This window comes from Equus quagga, chromosome 2, assembly GCF_021613505.1.
Source record: "Equus quagga isolate Etosha38 chromosome 2, UCLA_HA_Equagga_1.0, whole genome shotgun sequence".
In the NCBI taxonomy this organism is placed as follows: Eukaryota; Metazoa; Chordata; class Mammalia; order Perissodactyla; family Equidae; genus Equus; species Equus quagga.
This window is the reverse complement of record NC_060268.1, coordinates 51,911,327-51,934,444: the sequence shown is the minus strand read 5'-3', so window position 1 is coordinate 51,934,444 and position 23,118 is coordinate 51,911,327. Positions and strand designations below refer to the sequence as shown.

Genomic DNA, 23,118 nt, shown 5'->3' with positions numbered 1-23,118 from the left:
TTTTAAGAATCGGAGAAGGTATGAATAAATAATTCAATACTCACCAAAATGAACTCAAGAGGAAGGCTCTGCTTACATGTTTTCTCAAAATCTAAATGACTTTTGTCATGAATTTTTACTGGATTTTATTGAAAAATAAACAAACTTCAAATATTTCCAAGTAGCCCCACACATATTATTAAGTAGTTAGATATAACAAAAGCCTACCTGTGAGAGGTGAGGGTGATCCAACTGGTGTTGAGGGATTTGATGGAAAACTACTGCTGGTATGGTCAGGAGAATAAATCTAACCAGAAAACAAAAGATATACACATATCAATATATGACAACAGCAAAAACATAAATCCATTTGCACAGAGTTATTATTATTTTTTGGTGAGGAAGATTCACCATGAGCTAATCCATTGCCAATCCTCCTCTTTTTTCACTTGAGGAAGATTAGCCTTGAGCTAACACCTGTGCCAATCTTCCTCTATTTTTTGTATGTGGGATGCCTCCACAGTATGGCTGATGAGTGGAGTAGGTCCACACCGGGAATCCGAATTCACAAACCTGGGCCATCGAAGTGGAGCATGTGGAACTTTAACCACTCGGCCACAGGGCTGGCCCCCTGCATGGAGTTATTTTTATAATCCAAGTTGCCACCTCTAAGACTCAGAGTGAAAAACCGTTTCATCAATTTTAGGACTATTCCATTATATAAAGGCTATAGAAGACTCAGTTTTAAAACTAGGATTAAAAAATATCACATATATTCGAATATGAGAGGAATAAAATAGATGATATCTATTTCTTTATTATTCTAGTTGAAAATAATTTAAGTTTCTAATTGTTAGAACAAAAAAGAGAAGTGACTATAAAGTTAAATCTGATAATCTTTCTAGAAAATACCATCTAAGAAAAGGGATACCCATTAAACATAATTATCTCAGGAAACCATTAACTCACCTTTTGAAGACAGCAGTCTTTAAAAACAGCTTTAAAAGCCAAAGAAAATAATTTTTTAAATAGTTATCCCTTATTTCTCATTTAAAAAGTTCTGTTTGACCAATGAGACTTGCCAAATTCAGCTCCAAAGGATGTGTGAGTGTTGTAAAAAATCAAACTTGCTCTCAAAGGGTACCTTGCTACTCTTGAGGAAAACGGAAAAAAAAACCCAACCAAACAAAAACCCAAAAAAATGTTCCCAAAATTACTTATGGACTTTACCTCCTAAGAGGTCTACTTTAAAGAGAATAACATATCTGGATATATAAATTTTGGTATCTTGGCTAAAGTTTTGTTGCAGTACTTTATATTTATTATATATTGCTAAAAAAAATAGTGACAGATTCATTCAAATTTACCTATTTAACTCTTAAATATTTTAAAAAGTCTCCTTAATCCTTAATAGCCTTTTCTAGGACAATCCTACTCCTATAACGGGCATAATAAATCATCTTCACATCTCAGCACTTAGAGCAGACAAATCAACTTATCTGGATAAATTGTGGTCAAACATTTTTTTTTTTAAGGTTTTATTGTTTTTTAATTTTTCCTTTTTTCTCCCCAAAGCCCCCCGGCACATAGTTGTGTATTTTTAGTTGTGGGTCCTTCCAGTTGTGGCATGTGGGATGCCGCCTCAGCATGGCTTGATGAGCGGTGCCATGTCCATGTCCAGGATTCAAACGGGTGAAACCCTGGGCTGCCAAAGCAGAGCATGCAAACTTAACCACTCGGCCACGGGGCGGGCACCTGGTCAAACATTTTTAAAAGGAAAACTACTTGTGGGCGCAAAGAGTCATGCAATAGAAATAACCTTGCTGTAGGTAAGCTTACAGCTCTAATGAATTTAAAGAGACCCAAATTATGGCATATAAGGGGTCTCAGCATTTGTTTTAAAGACAGCATAATATACCAAAAAACCAGACATTGGGACAAACTCATGTAAAACAAAATTCCACAAGTCATAATCACCAAACATAACAGCTTTCATTTTTTAAAAAGAAGATAGCATTAACTAAATTGCAAGTGGCCAGAAGGTCTATTTACCTTTGACTACTAATGGATATATCTGCCTCAAATAAAATACACCAATTTTCTTGATGCTACTAAATTGTAAATACCTTTAAACAACAACTCCCTCCAAATTACTAGATCTAGAAATTGTATGTTGAAGTTAGAAAGCCATTTTGCAAAAGCAAAGCTACCAAGAAGACTTCAAAAGACTTTATGGGAGGACTTAGTAATAGGGAGGTAGTATGTTACAAGATCAATATTGTAGGTCTTAAAGTTGTTAACCTTTTTAAAAATTCAGGGACACGTGAAAATTAGCTAAAGGTCACATTTTGGTTCTTAGTGGCCTACATACATACAGTGATTTATTTCAACTTTATAAGTAAATTAGGTAAGGTCACCAAACTTCAACAAAAACATATCTCAACATACTCCTTTACTTTTGTAAATCACTATTTCCCATGTTTAAGATTCACATAATTATATCTGTTTATGAACAATGGATGCTAACTTTTATGTAATATGTCTTGACTACAGTAACCAGTAAGGGATGAAAGAGTTGATAACATTGATGATGGTTGGATGAGGAATGAGAAATGTCTCAGTTCTATGCAAAACTTTGATTATCATAACTAGACCAACTCAATGATTCTTTTTTTTTTTTTGAGAATAATTTTTTTTTCTGAGGAAGATTCACCCTAACATCTGTTGCCAATCTTCCTCTTTTTGTATGTGAACCACCACAAGAACATGGCCACTGACAGACAGTGGTGTAGGTCCATGCCCGGGGAAGTGAACTCAGGGCACTAAAGTGGAGCACGCCAAACTTAACCACTAGGTCACTGGGGCTGGCTCTACATCAGCTCACTGATTTTTTATTTCTTTGTGTAAAGATTAACAGCATGAAAGCACTAGAGAAACAGCATTCCCTCTCTGTCACACCCTCCTACTTTTTTTCTTCATACTGCTTACATTAATCCCTAATTGTCTAAATTTGTTTACTTGTTTATTATCTGTCTCTTACCCTTTCCCCTTGTAAAACGTATGCTCCAGAAGAGCAAGAACTTTGTCTTATTCAGACAAAATCTGAATTATATAGAATCTGCAGTAGCTTTAGCTTCTACAGCAGTGCTGGTAAACATATACCTGTTGAAAGAATGAATATCATCTTTGCAAGAAGTTTCCATTTGAGTATTTCTTTTAAATCCTTGTATGTATTTACCTAGGCTCCACCTCTCTTTTACTCTTTTAGTTCCCCTAAAGTAGGTTTCCCTAGAGCTCTGGTCTCAGTTTTCTATTTACCTGTGTTTTACCTCTTGGTAATACCATTTGTCATAAAGTATCAACTATGACATCCTGTGAATGCCTCTTAAGTTGACATCTCTATCCTCATACTGGCTGCTGGACTTCTCCATCTGGACGTATTCTTCTTTCGTCTCAAGCTCAGCATGTCCAAACCCAAACTTTGCATCACTCCCTCAAGCTTCCATACTCCCCCCATCTCTACTCTTCTATTTCCTCTATCTCAGTTAGCACCACCATTCTCAGGGTCACCAAAATCACTCTCTCCTCCCTCTCCCTTCCTCTGTCCCTCATCCTTCCCACCAAAGACAGCAATATCCACAATTCTCTATATTGTTTCTGGGATAGGCACATATCATTCTAACTTCCAAGACACTACTTTAAACATTTACTAGAACTTTGGGTCAACTATTCAAGTCTTTACATTTCTAGTTATTCCCTGCTCCTTTCAACCCACACATAATTGCCTGAGCTACTATCCTCAACCAGTTTTGAACAGTCAAATCCCATGCAGTGCTTCCTGTTGCTTACTAAATAAAACAGAATGACATCTGACGTCTTTCATAATCTGGTCACAAAAATATCTTTCTATCTTCTAACCTACTTATAACATTATGTACTCTGTTATCCAAACAAAATATCTTTCTTGTTTTCAGAACATAACTTGTCTTTTCAAAATGCCTGTATCTTAACTTCTCCCTGATGGAATTCTATACCACATCAAAGCTCAGCTCAAATGGCATCTCCCCATTTACACTCATTTTCACCTCCCTTATACTCTTAAAATAATCTGTATTTCTCTTTGGTCTTTTACTTCACACTATGCTCTATATTATCATTTTCTTTTAAATATCTGTCTTATCTTCTCTCCTTGACTGGAAGCTCTCTGAAGGCAGGGACTTATATTGTTCAACACTGAATTTGTCATTGTCTGTCACTGTCTTGTATGAGTAGGTACTCAATATTTTAAAAGGCGAGCAATTAAACTGCACTTGAAATTTGCTATAATACTTTTTGATAAAAAGCAGAACTTGGTAAATGGTAGTATTTACCTCAGTATTCATGTTATGAGATTCAATAACAGAAATACCAAAGTGGGGAAAAAGATCTTGTTACAAAGATTAATTCATTTACAAATTAGTTTTATAGTACAAGCGTTGAAAACAACAAGATGGTGCAGTTTCACTATTTCTGAGAATTAGTCCTGCTCTCCACACCACATCATTAGGGAAGTATGAGCTTTTGAGGGTATAAGCAGACTATCAACCCTTATTTTCTCTGATAACTCCATCATTATAATTAAACAATCCCTAAGCATGTCAAGAACTGGTGACAACTTCTTTAATCTCAAAGAAGGAAGAGGTTGTACTTGAGGTATACATCACAACCTTGCTATGACTTAGCAAAATGCTCTGATGCTATATACAAAATAGGTGTGAGATTTTAAAAATCACTGTGAAAACAGGAGAAGCAGTCAAAATGTATCAAGTATAAAAACATATAATTTCTGGTGTTTTTTCAAAAGCAGCTTCTCCATTTGTACAATGAAAGCCATTTTCTCCACTCATCCATCACACTCCCTGATTCTACTTTGCCCTAAATTAAAGTGATGACAGACAGAATTGTTATTAATACTTTCCTGAACTGACATATAGCCTGGCAAATTACAGGATTTTTTTTCTTGTCCCTTTTACTTTCATAAAAACAATGTGTATGTGGGGAAAGGAGGAGCAAGACAATATTAAAAATGCAAAATACAGTTTTTCAGATCACAGATCATTTCATTAAATTTCACCTCCTCATGTTTATTCTGTTGCCAAGTCACATACAAATTATATTTATTCTATAGAAATTGTTGTGCTAATTTAAGAAATTCTAAACATAAGTCCTATTTGACAAAGAGCATTCTAAATCAGGAATACATTACTTTTTGTACTTTCTGACCTTAAAGAACTCCTACGCTGATGTTTGAAAGAAAATAAAAAGAAAAAAGTCAGTCTCTTAAAAAGTGGGGATAGGAGTGATTTAGAATCTAGAGCATAAACACAAAGTAAGAACTCATTCTGCATGCAGTCCATGGTCCTCGTACTGTTAAATGACCAATGATGAATAACTCACACCACCTTCTGCCAGGCTTAAACGGTAATATGCCTCATTTTACTGCAACAAATGAGGCTCCTCCTCCTATCAGTCACGGTCCATTCCAATCAGCAGGGTGCCAATAAGCCAGAGGCTAATGAAAAGAGCCTCAGACAAAAAGGACACAATGGAGAGCTCCCAACCCCAACATTGGAACTGTGAGCCCAATTTTTTAAACACTACAGTGCACATTTCAGTTAATCTTTATTATGTTAATGTTATTGAGTCTAAGGAACAAAGAAACTTATTTCATGAATTACTTTTAAACGTCAACTTCCCTGAATTTTCTTTTCTTTTGTTGGAGACTACTGACCATTTAACTATCCAGATTAAAACACACACCCACACACACACTCACTCACTCTCTCTCCTTTTCTCTGAGGTAGAAACCAAAACATAAATTATCACAAAGAAGTCCGATATAATCAACAAAGTTAAACAGTCCTCTTGTTTGATCTCCTCTAAATTAAAGACCAAGTGTTTTGATATGGTATTAGGCACTGAAATAAACCAGATGTTTCTTCCTCTACATAACTCTCCATGGGCACAATCTTAAAGGGTTATTGTCTGGCAAATGTTCAGGGAAACACATTACAAATGGCACGAATACCCAGATTTTCCTTTCCTTCTATCTTACCCTAGTTTATTATCTAAACTAATGCATAATCCACAGGGCTTTGGGAACTTTGTGTAAATACTTTCATGTACAATTCTCTTTCTAGCTATCCTAAGATTAAGACCACAATTATCCAGGCTTAAATCTAAAATAAAGGAACCTTTGCAAATGTATTATCTGGCCTTACATGTTTAATCACACAGTATTCGGTGTGCTCTTTAATACCTAAACTGAAGAACAAAGGTTGTACACTCTGATGTTTCACACATGAAAGACCTTCTAAGACACAGACAATTGGGGAGTTAGAAATAGCTCTAATGACAACAGCATGGTGTTTCTCCACCTAGAACAAGATGCTATATTAAAAATGTCACACATTCTAAGAACTTACATTTTCAACATACTCATGGTCACTATTTCCAAAGATCTGTAGCATCTAACATAAAATTCTGATATGCATGTCAGACTCTCAAGTGTAATCCTCATAACATTCCTTCTTCTCATCTCCTCTAATCCTTCCTATCCCCAATGTAATGTTTTTGTTTTTCAGTACATTCTGAGAGCACTAAAGTGAATGTGAGTCCATAATGGAAGTCAGAGAAAGAATGTATTTGCTGGAGGGGGCTTGTGCGGAGGGGAGCAGCAGATGGATTGAAGAAAGGGATTTGAAGTGTGCAGACTATGGCATGCAGTGATGGAGCAGATGGAATGCATCACCGTCAGCTATGACAGAAATGATTTATGAAATGACCTGGCTGCTCCTGCCTAGTAACAACATAGGATGACAGAGCTGAGTTTCCATGACAACCAAAGCCCACCCACTAACTAGATTAAACATTCCCTTCCCTGGCTTCCACTAACAGTGAATTTGGATTTTCTTTTCCAAATGCCAACTGGTTTGGCTAGAATGCTGGTCATGATATGGGAAAACAGTCAAGGACTTGAAGGGTAACTGAAAAAGAGCTTGAATGACCACTGAGAACATCACAAATTCTTGCCTGCCTATCTTCCAAGGTTCCTTTATAGAACTTTTCCTTGAATACAATAAACAAAAAACTTTTGAGAAAAAAGCCCCTGAAATGCAGGTTATATTTTTAAAAGTTGCCTAGTGTTGAAAGCTCAAATGTTATTTGTCCTCCTACATCTGAAATATCTGTTACTGGATTCTTTCAGAAGCAGCAGAAGAAATATGGCAAGCCAATCAAATACCTGCACGGCGCTCAGATTAAATATTATAGAATAATTCTCTTCTGAAGTAGGTAGTTTTCATTAGGTGGGAATAAGTCCAGAAAAGTGGGACAACTCCCTTTAATCCTCATCAACACCCTATAAAACAACAGTCACTGTAGCATTGCTCTTTTACTAGTAGTGAAGCTGGTCAGATCAGGGTTCTCATCTAATATATATGGGTTTTACCCTTCCTAGTTTGGTGATCCCTAGGGCATGCGACTTAATCTTTCTGAGCTGAAGTTACTTAACCTTTTAAACCTTAGTTCCTCACCTATAATGTAGGGATAATAATGCCAACCTCAAAGGGTTTTCTTGAGGATTAAATGAAACAAAGCATGTAAATGCTTAATATAGTACCCAGTAAGTATTCAGATTAGAGCTGATATTTTTGTGTTTTTTTATTATCATCATTACTTTTGTCAGATGATGCAAGATTGAATTCCACAAACATTTACTGAGCTCTATTTTGTGTGGGGCTCCACTGTGTGGAAGATGAATTTGACTTGGCTTTATTTCTTAAAAAACTTGTAGTTGGCTGCAGAGAAAGGTTTATTTACAGAAACTATATACAAAGAGGTTTATCTCCCTAAACGTGTTTCAACAGTTGCTTCCTACTACTCACACATTAAGTGGTCTGCCTTCCCCAGCAACAGCAGCAAATGTGTTTGACAGAGTTAACTGCACTTCATAGAAAACGTAAGACAACTCTGTGGGAATTCTGAGAGGTGTAAAACTCAGGAGGAAAAAAGAAAGAAAAGCCTAAGGAGAAACTTCAGAAGGTACAAAGCAGAAGTGCCTCTTTTAAATAATTAGATTTGGAATCTGTGTGGATTACTGGTAAATGCTCTCCCAAAAGAATTCAAAAAGAAGGGATTTCAGTTTTAATGTTTTAAGGATCAGATATTAAAACACAATCATTGCTTTTATTAAAGCAAATCACTGCTTTGTCATTAACATCCCGATGTGATATAAACTAGCTGCTCGAGAAAATACTATGGGATTCCTTCAAATGTTTTACTCATTTTAGCATGAGTTCTTAAATCAATCTGGCTTTTTTAGAGCAAGCTTCTCATTTCCTATTTCTTAAATGAATCAGTTGCAGATGATTATTTTTTCCTTTTAAAAATATGCAAAATACTTTCTGTCTTGGAAAAATTCCTTATAAAGGTACTTCCTTCTCTGGATCAGAAGAATAAGTGAGCTGCCTTTGTTCGTTCCACTTGACTTATTTTAATGGACAACTCACTAAGTATGTATTTAAAACTAATAGATTTAACTATGCATCTCAGTAATTTGTGCTTTAGAAAAAATGTCCAAATTTCTCTTCCTTCTATCTACATCTGTTCCATTAAGACAAAGATAGATATTTAAATTGAAGTTAGAGGGCTAGATCTTGTGGGAATGGGGTGGGAAGGTGTTCTCATGAGTTATTTTAAGGGCAGCACAAATCAATACAAACCAAGAATAGCTCTAAATGAGTAATAAAGCTGATCCTGTTATAATTACACCCTTTAACTATGACACTACTGCCCAGAAAATCTAATCACTGCATTCAGCAGTGTAAAATTCATTCAGCAAAAATGTAAAATCAATACTCACAGATGCCAAAGCCTTTCCAAGTGCATCACCTGTCTGTGAGCTTCCAGCAGCATTCCCTCTGGTTCCTGAATATTTCAAGTAGGAAAACAAATCAAGAATTTCAGCAGGCAGGCATGCTTTTTTAGCATTCTGCCATTATTTCAAGATTGTTCTTTACTGTTATCTCACATCTGTCACAAAAAAACCAGCAAATATTCTGCACGTGTTGTACTTAATAAGCTAAGGTAAAGCTGGGATCCTTACCAGTTTCTACATTAATGAAAATCAAAAAGTTTCTTTTCTTCCTTTCTTTCATTTTTAAACTAAATACTAAAAATATATTGAAAGATGTGGAGTTCACTGAAAATTCTCAAATTAGGTTTTAGGGAGTTTTGCCAACCTAAAAAAGCTCACCTAGAATGCTATCTGATCCATTGATAGGAGGAGTGTGAGAGGCAGCAACATAAGGTGAACTGCTGGTACTGCCGCGATGGAAGCTGGACATTGGTGGAAGACTCGTGTTTATGTCTGTTGGTGAAACTGAGTGTGGAGGATAACTCTAGAGAAAGTAGGAAAGAGATAGGATCTATCAAATACATTTTCTGAATAATATGCACATAGAACTGGACAACTATTCAAACAGATCAAAAAGAACATCACAAATTAGCAGCTGAAGAGTGCTACTATTATCTTTTACTTTTTAAAAAGGCATGCTAAATGCAGTAAGCCTAAAATATTTCAAACTTCAGAAGTTTTGGCAGAATCAAATCTTAAACTTGTAATCCAAAAAAGAAACACAAGTGAGGACAAAGTGTGGCTGCACCCTAGTCATGTGTCACAGCCTACCAAGCGGTCATGTGAATGAAGGCTGCCATAACTACTGGATTGAGACATGTGGGAAGTGGAGGTCCCCAGAATTCCACCAAAACCAGGCTGGCTCATCCCATTTGATGAACTCCAAAGGTCAGAAGAATTGTGGGTCCCATCTAAGACAAAAAGAGAAATATAAAATTTTCCTTAGCTAAAATTTTTTCTTTTATTTTATGATGCTCTCCAGATATTTTTTCCCTCCCCTTTCTAACCTAGTCTTCTGTCTGGTTTTCTTCTTTCTAAACTGTATAATTACTATTTTAAAAGAAGGAATAAATCTTTACAGTCAAAGAGAAAAAAAGTAATCCAACTGTAGTAGGTAGGTCATTATAAAAATCTTCAGAAGATCTAAATTCGTATCAATGAGATAATAAAAATTCCAAATTTGGGGATAGGTGGGGTTTACTGTTTAGTTAAGTGGTATACCCATAAATATACAAAAAAGTTCTCAATCTAAAACAAGCAATGTACATTATATAAAACATTCTGAAACTGTGGAATAAAGAAGTTTCTCTAATAATAAACCATAGTAATTGATAATGACTATATTACAGTCAGCCTTCAAATAAAATGTTAGCAATGACTTCACTCACCAATATAAAGTCAAGGAACCATTTATGTAGTAATTTATAGCTCCCATAGTATATGCTTCCTATAGTCCAAAACCACAGGAGACCAAACAAAAATGATTTGCTAGACATGAATTAAAGGAAATGCAACACTTTTTCTCTCTTAACAAGTCTTATTCTATGATATTCACTATTTATATTGGTAATTCTAGAGAAGATATGAATCAGTAATTTAAACAGGAAACTAGAGTTGTTAATAGCTTTCATACATTTAAATTCTAAAATGAGAAAGAGCAGCTCTACTCATTTTTCTCAATTGAAGTCCTTTATAAATTCAATCAATTCTAGATGGGCATTCCAATGGTTTGCTGGATAATCCAACTCCATTGCAGTCAGCAATAAATAGGACCGGAAAACTTTAAAACTAAATTTTAATCTACTTCAGCCAAAAATACATAAATAATGTCTGAATTCCTATATAAGTATTCTCTTTTCTCACAACTTAAAAATATTAGCTAATATACAATAGACAACTGCTGTAGTATTTGACAACTATTTGGTAGTACTTACCTTGCATAAAGAAAGTGCTAGCAAACATACTGGTTGGTGGCTTGGGAGATGGATAACTAGGAGATTCACGGTTGAAATCATCTGAATTTGGGGATGGTGCATATACCTTAAAATTAAACATGATATTTAATTAAAATGTAAATGACTATCGTATCCCTAATGTAAAATGAGTTTTACATTTCATAAAGAGACTAAAAAGGCCTATCCAATATCTATAAAGACTACCACAAATCCAAAGAAGCTGTTTAAGTCCATATAAATACTGTCTAACTTGGTTACTATCTACATGTTTGTTTTTAGCCAATTACTAGAGAGAAATACTACTCCAAATATCCCTATAACGCATCTTTGTGTGACAATTACACCAGATGGCTTAATAAAGTCATAAATGTTGACTTTGCTTACAGAACACATATCCCTGCAGGCTCATGATTCAAAATATGACGGTGGAAACAAATGTCTTTTGAATATAGCATAAAATAAAATTGGGGTTCATAAAATTTATTCTTTTCACTGTTACAAGATTTATCAAAATCAAAATAACTTAGATTAAATGTTACTGTCTTTTGCTACTATTAAAAGATAACCATGAAAGGCACAAGTGTTCAAAAACTTCCTAATTTAGTAGGGTTAGCAAAATTAAAACCAAATTCTGCTGAGGGGTTTTACTTCTGTTATTTCAAGTAAACTTTCAAGTCTAGCACAGCTTTAAGAAAAATCTCATTTAATTTGTTGGAGCAATATTAATTTCCTTTGGTAAACTTTTGCTTCAGATAAGCCAAATATGAACATTTTGAACTGGCAAATGGCCAACACTGTCATTTCTCTGGAAAACTAAATGGGCAGCCATATAACCTTAATAATCAAAACATGATCAATCCATTCTCATGATGACTACTGAAATCAAGAAGGAAACCAAATAAATAATATGTATGGTGATGCATGGTCTGTAAAAGTAAACCAGGCATCAGGAAAAATGTCTGGAAAGCAGTTCTATTATGGACAGTATATGAAATATTTCTTTTGTGTAGTTTGATAAGGGTTATCCGTTAAATATTACTTCAAAATAAAGAGCCTAAGTGTTCACTTAAGTGGAAGAAAGCAACTACCTTATTAAAATTATGGGAGCATGTATAAAAAATCATACACACATTTTCCCTACAAGCAGAAAAAGTTTCTGAAATTACACATCAGAAACTTAATAGTTACACCTCTGGACTTAGAATTGGGAAGGAGGACATTTACTTTATGCCCTTCCAAACACAAAGTTTGATATTTTTACCCTGAACATACAGTTCTCTGCACTAAAAAAAAGGTTAAGAAGCACATACCAAGATTAAAACGAGAGCCGAAAATTACATCTACTATCATTTATATTCCTTTATTCTTTCTCTGAGGTATTAACTAACTGTAAAGACTTCTGGAAAATTACCTAACTTCTGAGACTCAGTTCCTCATTTGTAAGATGGTGCTAACAGTACTTGCATCAGGGGCTTAACAGGAAGATGAGATGAGATAATACATATAAAATGTTGAGCACGATCAGCACTAAGTATTGGCTAATAGTATTATCTTTCTATCATTCTTATAGAAGCAGCTATACTGCTGTATGTTGCCCCTGTTCAGTCCTCAAATACTGTTTCTTAGTTTTTGTCTGACATGATACTACTTACATATACAATTCATCCAAAATAAAAGGTTAAAAAGTCCATTTTTATTCTTCCTGCTAGTCATGCTAATGATAGCACATGTGTGTCTTTTTAATGGACTGGCATTCAGGTTAGTTTCCTACCTTTCACACCCCACAGGTAAAAACACACACCTGTGATACCTAAGAAGTCTGAGACAAGATATATTCCTAAGAATTATCCAGAAGGATTCTAAATAGGGAAATACGGCAGATAAAATGGTTTTTTCATTATACACATTAAACATATGTTTCTAGTTTAGAGCTATTACAAAAAGATAGTGTTAGGACGAAATAATTGGGTACATACAAATGTGTTTGGAATATATTACATAGGCTGATGGGCAGGAAAAAGTTTTCAGGAAAGGAATTTTACACCATTTTTCTTTTAATCAAGTTTCAGTGTCTAAATTTAGCCAGAGCGAGATGTCCTCTGTCCCCTTTATATATAGATTTTCCCAAAACTGGCTGAAATCACAATGAAAAAATGAGTAAATCCATAGATGTAGCAAGAAAATACAAATGAGAACAAAATTCAAAAGACAGCATTAGAACATATGCTTTTTGTCACAAATGCTTATTTACTATATACACCATCACTGGTCTGAAAGTACAAAATATAAAATTCTCTAAATCTATCCAAGTTATAGATTGAAAGAGTACGTAAGCCTCCCACTGATAATTATGAAAACTGGTTTTGATGTGTCATTTCACACAAAAAAATCTACATAATTTGTCAAACTTATACAGAATTTGTCAATTTATATTTCTTTATCCTTATTCCCATTCAGTTCACTGTATTCCATTCATGATACACTTGCAATTAAAATAATTCTAAATGTTTGCATTTACAAAAGCAAAAAAGGGGATAAGCCTGACTTTGCTTTTACAAACTGCTGTCAGATAATGGTTAATTGACGGACAGAAAGCAAGAAGGCCAAGATAAATAGAAGAGACTTGCTTACTCTTATATAAAAATTCTGAAGCTGTATGGAGAAAACAGGGCTCATTTTAGAGGTAAAGTTGTTTTTAATATTAGTCTATAAACAGATTTTGGGGAAAAAAGCCCTTTTAAAGGATAGATCTCATAAATGAAAATGGTAAAAAGTCTAAACTACTATAAGTTTATTGTTTATTTAGTAACTTAAGTTCAAAGTTTTTATCATAATAAAAACATTTTGAAAAATACGGTTCTCAAAGAGGTCCATTTAACAGCATTTCTAACACAGGCCAAATAACTCTCCTTCTGGTATCTTCACCACAGCTTGCAGAGACATAGACGCAATGTTATGAAGCAGCAGTTGTGCCAGTCTTGATTTCTCAGATCAAAGAGCTCTTGCGGCAAAGCGCAACTGATGTGGTCTCAAAGACTTTTATTAACTCCAGATGTAGGGAAATAGTCAGCCAATTCCACAAAAAGAGTAAGTCTCTTTCAGTTACAATCAGTACTGGCCACAAATTAAAACCAGACTGCTTATGTCATCTGATCACCTGCACATAGATGCCAGTTTTTTTCTAGTTAATGATCTAATCATACGTTTAAATCTTAAGTATGATTTTGTATCACAACAAACAACCTTAAAATTAACAGAAAGGAATATACATGCTTTAAGATTATTAAACTTTACCAAGAGTCAAACTATATTAAAGAGAAATAGAGAAATGGGACAATTAAGTAATTTAAGATGTTCTATTAAAATGTGGTCGATACTTAGAAATTTTCTTTAGAATTCTAGCCACCATTTCACAATGTCAAGCTCACAGTAGTTATCACGGGACTGTCTTTCTTCTTTCCAAAGCACTTATATTTTCTCCTCCAGGAATGGCACTGAGAGAAACTTTTTGAGTGTCTGGTGAATAGAACCATAACACTTATTCCAACTTGAACAAATATAACTGAAAATCTAACAGACACCTTCCTTTCACTGTTAAGACTGGTTGAAAAGAACAAATCGACATTAACAGTGTCTTTAATGTCCTCATCCCATCTACCCAAACTTACTTTTTAAAAGTGATAGAGTACTTGAGGGATGAATATTTACAATTACCCTTTACAGCGATTACACAATTATCCTTGGAATGTTTTAGCTCATGTAACCAATTGGAGTCAAGTTAACAAAAACAGATTTCTTCTTTCCTGCTTGGATGATTCAGTTTAGTCATATGGATAACCCCAGATTCAGGGCAGACCAGTCTCTGTTTAGCTCTAGAGGCTGGAGCTGTGCACTGTGCTCTTGATTTCAATGCATCCTTCCTGTAATTAATATTGGAAACATCCTTGCGAGGTAGGGAGGCATACTGATTTTCTGATAGTTATTGAGAAAAGATGCAAAGAAATAGAAGTTTTTGCTAAAAAGACAGTTTTTCTTTTTATATTGTCACATCCAGTCATGAGTTACAAGACAATGTCATTCCCCATGCTTTTTAAAATAGATCTCATAGCCTGTGTGGCGGTTGATATTTTTAAATGTCCCAAATGATCAGTTGGTAATTTTTTTTAGTTTGTGAGAATAGCTATCTATCTTAATTGAGATACCCTTTCACAGAAATTAAAGAATGCTTATATGAACACTGTCCAACAGAAGTTTCTGTAATGATGGAAATGTTCTATATCTGTGCTGAACAATACAGCATCCACTAGTTACATGTGACTATTGAACACCTGAAATGCAGATAGTACAACTGAGGAACTGAATTTTTAATTTTATTTTAATTAATTTATATAGTCATATGTGACTAGTGGTTACTATACTGAACAATGAAGGTCTACATCACTTTTACTTACCCATCAGTTTATTTTGAGAGAAATATTCTAGGAGTCTTATAATTCCAGGGCCTATGAAGACCAAAATCAGCCTAAACTCTCAATCATTTTGGGAAGACCTTCACTTAATTTGGAAAGAAGAAAGAGAGAAGCATATTCATTTTTCTAGACATGCTCTAACACAGAAATTATGCCCAAGTTTCATTATGTTTGGGATTCTGTTGGCTCTTTTGTCAAGATGGTTTGAATAGCAGTTCTCTTTAAGCTCCAATATGTTAAATATTATTAAACACTTCAATACATGCTAACATGGACTGCCAATATGTGAAAAGTTTATGTTAATAGAAATCACCTTCAGCACAATTTTTATCAACTTATCAAAATAATAAAACAAAACAAAATCACTTGGCTCATTTACCCTACCATTATAATTTTAAAATAAAAATGTGATTTTATGTTCAGGAACATCCACTTAATTTATCTGATATTTTATATAATTATATTTTATATTAAGCAATAAAAATTTTATAAGATCTAGCTGAGTAGCTAAAACTTGAAAAAAAAAGTCTAGGTCACTGGAAAAAAAGAGAACCTCAACTCAAGTCAAATCCTTTAAAATCTGTAATTAAACCTCTGGGCCAATAATTTTTAAAACATGCACATTTAAGACTCAACACTCAAAAACCAAGAAAGAAAAACCCAGGTAATTATTGTAAGAATTTATTTTTCAGTTATTGCTGATTAACCTATGCAAATTCCACACATAGTAATACACACAAACAACAGTTTCCATCTATTTCTGAATTTTGTGGGATCAGAATTTAGTAAAAAGAGGCTGTTTACAAAGAGTAAATAAAAACTTTGCTTTAATAATTATACTCCAGATAAGAGAAATAGGTGTTAGAACTTAAAGAAATTTCCTTAAAATGATTTATTATTGATTTTTCTAATCATTTGGGATCCATTTCTCATAAATACTGATCTTATATATACACTCAGATAAACAGCATATCTTTACACTAAATGGCACAATTTTAAAGTTTCTGAAATGTATGTCTTCCCACTTTCCTTGCTCCTTCTCTAATCAAAATGAAAACAAACATAACCCCAAAGAAAAAGAGACTAAAAATTTAAATCTATAAAACAGCAGTCTAATTTAAGAATTTCTAAATAGCTAAGAATACTTAAACAAATGACAGATTTGATAAATATCTCAATGCTTTCACTATTTTAATATTACATAAAAACAGCAAATTGTACCATAAAGTCCAATCTACTACTAGAGCTTTTATGGCAATTCCAAGCCTAAAGGGGAAAATATTTAGATAGTTCTAGTACCAAATATCACAAGAACTGAACCAAAACACACCACAAAGCAAAATGTCTGAAGTACAAGGACTAACTCAGTGACATACAGCCATCTCTAAGGAAGATTTTTACCTAATTAGTCTGCTAAAAACACAACTGGAATTTCTGTAAAATGGATAAATATATGTTTATATTTTCATAAACAAAAGGACTAATATCTTTTCCCACGAATTTCTAGAAACATGTTTAGGGGTGACATAAAGTAAAATTTCCTTTCTAACAACAATAAGAAAAAAGAATTCCAGCTTTTAGTACAAAGGAGCTTAAAATCAATTACTACTTCCGCTGTCTAACAAGCAGAGTTACCGGTTTTCAATTGAGAGAAAAATTTCTTCTCAGGTAAGTTAAGCACATTTTCATTAAACGCAAGTTAACACCACTGGGCTTATTTCATCACCTCTTTATTGCAACTGTTATCATTTTTATAATAACCACAAATTTTTTCCTGAGAGATAAACTGGAATTTTTAAGGGACTAGGTAAGAAACTTGCAAGCTCGGAAAATATACTGAACAAATCAATGAGGGTCACTTTCTTAGCTACCTACTTTTAAAGATATTTAGATCCAACAATACAGCACCTGATCCCTTTCTTTAACATGTTCATGAACTAGTGGAAAGGGACATAAACTTTTTTCTAAAACATTAATAAAGCTGACCAGTTACAAGATATTCTCCTGGCAGGGGCTATAGTTTTAACTCACTGGTATTTGTGCCCACTTTTATCAAGAAAAAAAGGCCTTCTTGGATTCCTATCTGGAATAGAGTCTCAGATATTTTTGGTAAAGGGAAAAAATCAAAGTACATTTAAGCTAAAGTCCTTGTCATTCAATGTCTTTAGCATTCTACCTTCAGAGAATTCTTAAATGACTTCATGTTTTCCTCATCATATAAATGTTCGATTTAACTCTACTGGGCCCACAGACAGCCTGGAAATTTAAATTAATTTAATTGTACTCCACTCTCTCATGTTAATTAGCAATAAATCCCCAATGGAACAGAAATGTATTCTATATACTCTCACATTGGTTTCTGTGCTTCTATCAACTGAAAATGTTTATTTGAAGAATAAGTCTTAGGAGTATTTACAATGTAATTTTAGCTAATTGCTACTCTAATTCTTATGAAAATACAAATTACGTGGGCAGGCAGGTGCCAAAACCAGGGCTAAACCAATTTTCAGCACTATGACTTCCATTAGAAGAGGAGACCTGATAGTCTAATTTCCAGTTTTTTTAAACATATCTAGGATAGTTTTAAATTCTTCATCTTACACAGAAAATAATACAAATTTACTTGACTGACCATATCAATTAGCATTCATGAAGCTATTAGTCTGATCATATATGCGAAATATATTTAATTGCAAGAATGGCCTAGTGTTTATCTCAGTTACATTTTCTTTCCAATGTAGTAATTTTGAAATAAATGGTAGTAAGTATAAATGAAGTTTGGTCCTTTGCTATGGAGACTAGTTTACTTGCTCTTGGGGGATATAAAAGAGAAAACCTGCTCTTGGGAGAGAGATCTGGGTTCAATTCTGGCCTCAGCACTTACTGGGTGGGGCTTGGGCAAGTTACTTAACTTCCCTGAACTTCATTTTCCTTATTTATAAAAGGAGGCTAGTAACAGCTAAATGACAGAGTGGTTGCAAGAATTAAATGAGGTAAACAGAAAGTCCCCAGTATAGTTCCTAACACAGAGTAGCCCTCACAATCATGTTAGTTCCTGTCTCTTCTTTCCCGGATTCCATACAGAGAAGCTCAATATTCAAAATGTCTCTCTAAGCTTGAGTTTTAAAACTTGGATATCTATGTTGTCTCTAATAAGATTAAAATAATCCGCTGATACAATTAAAAAAGCATCATGTCTGTACTTGCTGCAATTTTTATACCTGGAACACTCTGTAGCATCTTCAGTTCAAGGCCTAGAAAATGGAGGCTGATCAGATCAGAGGAAGGCCGAAATTCCAGAATCCTCAAGGTGAATAAAACGGGAATCCTCTCCTCCCAAAACTTTCCTTCCTTTACCTCTAAGACTTTCTACCTTTCTGCATAAAGGACACAATTTAGTCATATCAATGAGAAAACTGAATGCAGGCTAAGTTCTTTATACATAAAGAACCTCAGAAACCCATTATTCCTTGCTATTTTTTAAATTTCAAAAAATAGGTAATTTTCAAAATGGTTTTAAGTCCCCTATTTATCATAAACATATATTAATACTTTACAGTATGATACAGAATACAGCTACACAGAAGCTACATATGATACAGAACATTAACCCTTTCTCTTTTCAAAGAGTGGGAAAAATAGGGTTAATATTTTTGGCTTTTCTTTTCTGAACATAGATGCCCAAGTCTGTTATATTTCCAACAATACAATACCAATAAATAAGATTTATTAATCTTAAATAATAAAATATGAAAAGGCTCTTCTCTGGTTAATTTGAGTTTCTTCTTAGAGTCTGTTCAGTCTTATTATTAAAATACCCCAAACATCCTCAAGTACATGGAATCAAGTTGAAAATTTAAAAATAAAAACTGGAAAAAAGGAAAACCTTTTGCTTAAGACCAGTACCACTCAGAATTTCTTGCTCTCCTATTAAATACCCATAATGGGACCTTAAAAATGAAATCAGTGTGAACTTATTAGCATTTCAAAATATTAACCTGTCCTATCATCTTGAAATAAATTGATAAAATGGGATTAAAGAGTAAGCTTAAATTTAACCTGTTCACTATGAGAATTACAGAAAACTTTCATAACTCAAGTGAGAAAGTACATTTCACTTAGAGTTTGGAAATATTAAAGTGCTAGGTTTTACTATAAAGCATTGACGGGAATGTAGACATTTCCCCATATATACTAAGATGAGGTATTTACATAGTCTTTGGATAATGTAATTACATACTACATGATTTTCTTTACTGAAGAGTTATAAGAAAATAATAAAAAACTAGGGTGGTAAAAATAAAATACATATAAGACTAGAGCCTTATGATACAGAGGACTAAGACAATATATCATCTCTTTAGGCATTTTTCAAGAACATAAAAGTGAACTTTGACCTATATCAGGCACCAGCTATCAATTTTCAGGCTACACTTTTCTACCATACCAGCTATGTCATCTACAGTAAGCCTGGAAATACTTAATACGATCAAAGCTGTTCCCCCGCCCCCCCCATGTAGAACAAAGAGAAATGTTGTAATAGCTCTTGAAATAAAATCTAAACTTAATTTGAGTTATAGTCTCTCTGCTTCAGGGATCCTGCATAACTAATTTTACTAACCTCACACAAACTATCTTCAAACAGACTATTTTACTTAGAATTGGACATAAAAGAAAAATATTTTCACATTTGAAAGACAATTGGCTAGGAAATTATATAAAGATCAAGTAATTTCACTTATATTGCCTATCAAAGTCTACCTCTCCCATTCTCCAAAGCTCTGTTTACATTGGCAGTGTGAACACATACTTTTTAATGAGTTTAAGGATATTTTGGCTTGATTATCATCTATGAAGAAAGCTTACCCAAAAGTTAAGACCCAAGTGCTGGAGGCCTTACTAAAGCAGTCAGAGAACTAAAAAGTGCTTTCACTAGTTCTCACGCACCCTGGTTAGAGCCATATGCTACTTTAAAACATCTTCAAGTGGTAAAAAGGGAAGGGACAAACATATCTGATTTTACACCTATTTTAGGAAAACGTGGTTAAATTTTCTTTATAACTTCAAACATTAACATTAAAAATGGCTCCACTCCTGATTAAAAAAAAAAATCACTAAAGTCACATATATATTTAATAAGACAGCTGAGGGAAAAATTTCTTTTAGAAAGATTGAAGAAGAAAATATTGAATTCCTGACATAAACTCAAAATTGTTATTTGTTAGTATAACATTTTATAATGTTTATCAAGTATCTTACAAAGATAATGCCTATCGAATCTTCCAGAGAAGTTCACTTTCTTTTTAGAATTTATAAAATCTTCTGCCTTAAAGATATTTTTCAGAAACACACTAAATAATCAACACCAAGCAATTAATTTAAAGAACAGAAAAGTCTTACTTAGCAACACAGAAAGGTATTATTTTAAAACATTTAACCATGTGCTATAAATTGACCAGAAATACATTCTTTGGAAAATGTATAAATGCATTCTTTGAAAAATAGTGATTTATTTTATGAATCTGTACAGGGTCAAAATTCTAGTTTGATTGGAAACAGATGGTATCCTAGTAAAGTCAGGCTCTGGACCTGAAACTCCAAACAGGAAATACAGCCCTCACTAGCTGACTGCTTCCCTAATCATTCCCAGAGCTTCATACTTGTTATTTTTATGAATATCCAAGATGACTTTCATCTTTCCTTTCTATCTACAAAGCATCAAATAATCCTCTCTTCTTTCTATATGCGTATATGTGGGTGTGTATTTTACATATAGATTATATGTTTACAATATAAGAAAACAGTAAAACAAATGTACTTTCAACCTCGCTGCTAGTAAAGAGATCAGGCATTAAAAATAATAGCTCACAAATTCAAGTTCATTTTCCATACTCTTTTAAAAACGAAAGCCAGTAACTTTTGAGTAACTGTGTCAAAGACACAACTTTACTGACACTACTTACAAAGAAATACACAATCTAGATATATTGCAGAAAATTATAAAACCTCACAATATTTTAGTAAAAAGCAATTAATCTACATTACTTTCCACGAAATAAGCCAGTTAGAAGCTATATGAACAAAGAGAAAAAGACTTACCGTTTTCCCATTGTAGTAATACATCAAAGAATTGCTGCCCATTCCAGGGACAGGATAAGCACAATACATGTTGATTTTGAAAATGTTACTGTTTGCAGCTAATGCACACAGCTTCTCTCCAAGACATACATCCACACAGCCAAACCGAGTTAAGTCTTCAGCACTATGCATCCACACATGGATCTACTCAAAAGGAACTTATGCAAAATAGGACTGAACCAACTCACAGAGCAGAGAGGGAGAGTTTATGCTGTAAGTAACCTCTTTCAATTTCTATCAAGTCCTTGCAATGGTGGAGGATACCAATGAGACAAATTTTTGGGGTATTTAAAAAAATAGAAGTCACAAATGCTAAATAACGAAAAGAGATATAGTGTCCTAGAGATAAATATCCCAAGGAATTATTAATTTTGTCATATATATGCTATCTCTCTCTCTCTCTCTCTCTCTCTCTCTCTCAAAGAAAGGCAAACTGACCGATCTGTTGAACTGTTTTTAGTTTTAATTACATAGAGTTTCTGTAGGCAGGGAAACCTAGCTTGCTACACACCTCTAGCAACATTACCATCTGGTGTGGGCTAAAGTTGCCTCCAACTTTGATAAACACATGATCAAGCAATCAGGAATTGGAAACACTGAATCATGTGTAACAAGAAGGATCCAGACAGTTAAGCCCTGCACAAAATCACTTCCTGGAGAAAGCCGACCAGTCAAGTAAGTACCTATTACCTAGCTAGAACCATGATTTTTTTTTAACTTATAAAAATCATGAAAAGATTTGAAAGGCACACACTTCATGAGAAAGTGCAGTTCAAAAATTAAAAAAATTATCTTGAAAATAAATGACATTTTAAAAACAGAAATATTTAATAATAGAAATTTTCAGTCAAACTCCTTAAATTCCTCATTCACAAGGCCAATTAAAAGTACATAATGGGCTGTACTCTTCTACAACATCTAATATGTATTAAGCAATTCAGTAATTACATGGAAATAACAAGCAAGGTTTTCTTTTCGCTTATATGAAAGGATGGTGTGTATAACAGACAAAATATGCACTCTAGCTGATAAACTAAAAAAGGTTTCTTAGAAGTTTTTCCCTTCCTCTAAGTTTATTGTTGTTCTTAAGGAATACTTTAAATATTCATATTTTTATGTTAATGCTCAAACTGCTCAAAAAGGAAAAGTAATCAGTGTGAGAATAAATGTCTTAGATTTTCAAAACTTAGAAGTCAAGAGGTTTTAGATATTCTCTGCAAATACATGTTTCTCACACACAAATACATTTTGTTATTTAAAAAATTTTCAATTTGTCTTTTGGTGTAGATTCTAACCCAGAAAAACAAAATAGCAACTTTTCTCTCATTTCCCCTTATCAAAACCTCTTTGTACCACCTCTTCTCCTGCGCCTTGTAGGTTCTACCAGAACTGTGTTAACCAAAGCAGAGCTCACAAGCTGCAAAAGCAGCACATTACTTTTTTTAAGGCAACTTTGCTGAAGCAGAACTCCTCTAAGAAATATTCTAGGAATATTCAATAAGGGATCAAAAAAATCCCCCATTCTTATGAAACATATTGATCAAATTATAGTAATAAAACGAAATCAGACAATATGGCCAGCTAACTTCACAATGTTTTAAAAGCTGATGGTATCGGAATA

At 33.8% G+C, this 23,118-nt stretch overlaps 1 protein-coding gene across 8 annotated transcripts in view; it reads right to left on the bottom strand.

Annotated features, from left to right (window-relative positions):
* TCF12 (transcription factor 12) overlaps positions 1-23,118 on the bottom strand; it is a 346,407-nt gene that overhangs the window by 35,829 nt on the left and 287,460 nt on the right. For 7 of the 8 annotated variants that reach the window (XM_046652341.1, XM_046652337.1, XM_046652343.1 and 4 more), the window contains 5 exons: positions 10,870-10,975; positions 9,707-9,846; positions 9,275-9,419; positions 8,882-8,946; positions 208-286 (listed from right to left, as the gene is read on the bottom strand). In XM_046652341.1, the coding sequence (XP_046508297.1) occupies positions 208-286; positions 8,882-8,946; positions 9,275-9,419; positions 9,707-9,846; positions 10,870-10,975 (535 nt within the window). Of the gene's footprint in view, positions 1-207; positions 287-8,881; positions 8,947-9,274; positions 9,420-9,706; positions 9,847-10,869; positions 10,976-21,458; positions 21,924-23,118 lie in introns of those variants that run through there. The other variant, XM_046652345.1, reaches the window with a different exon arrangement.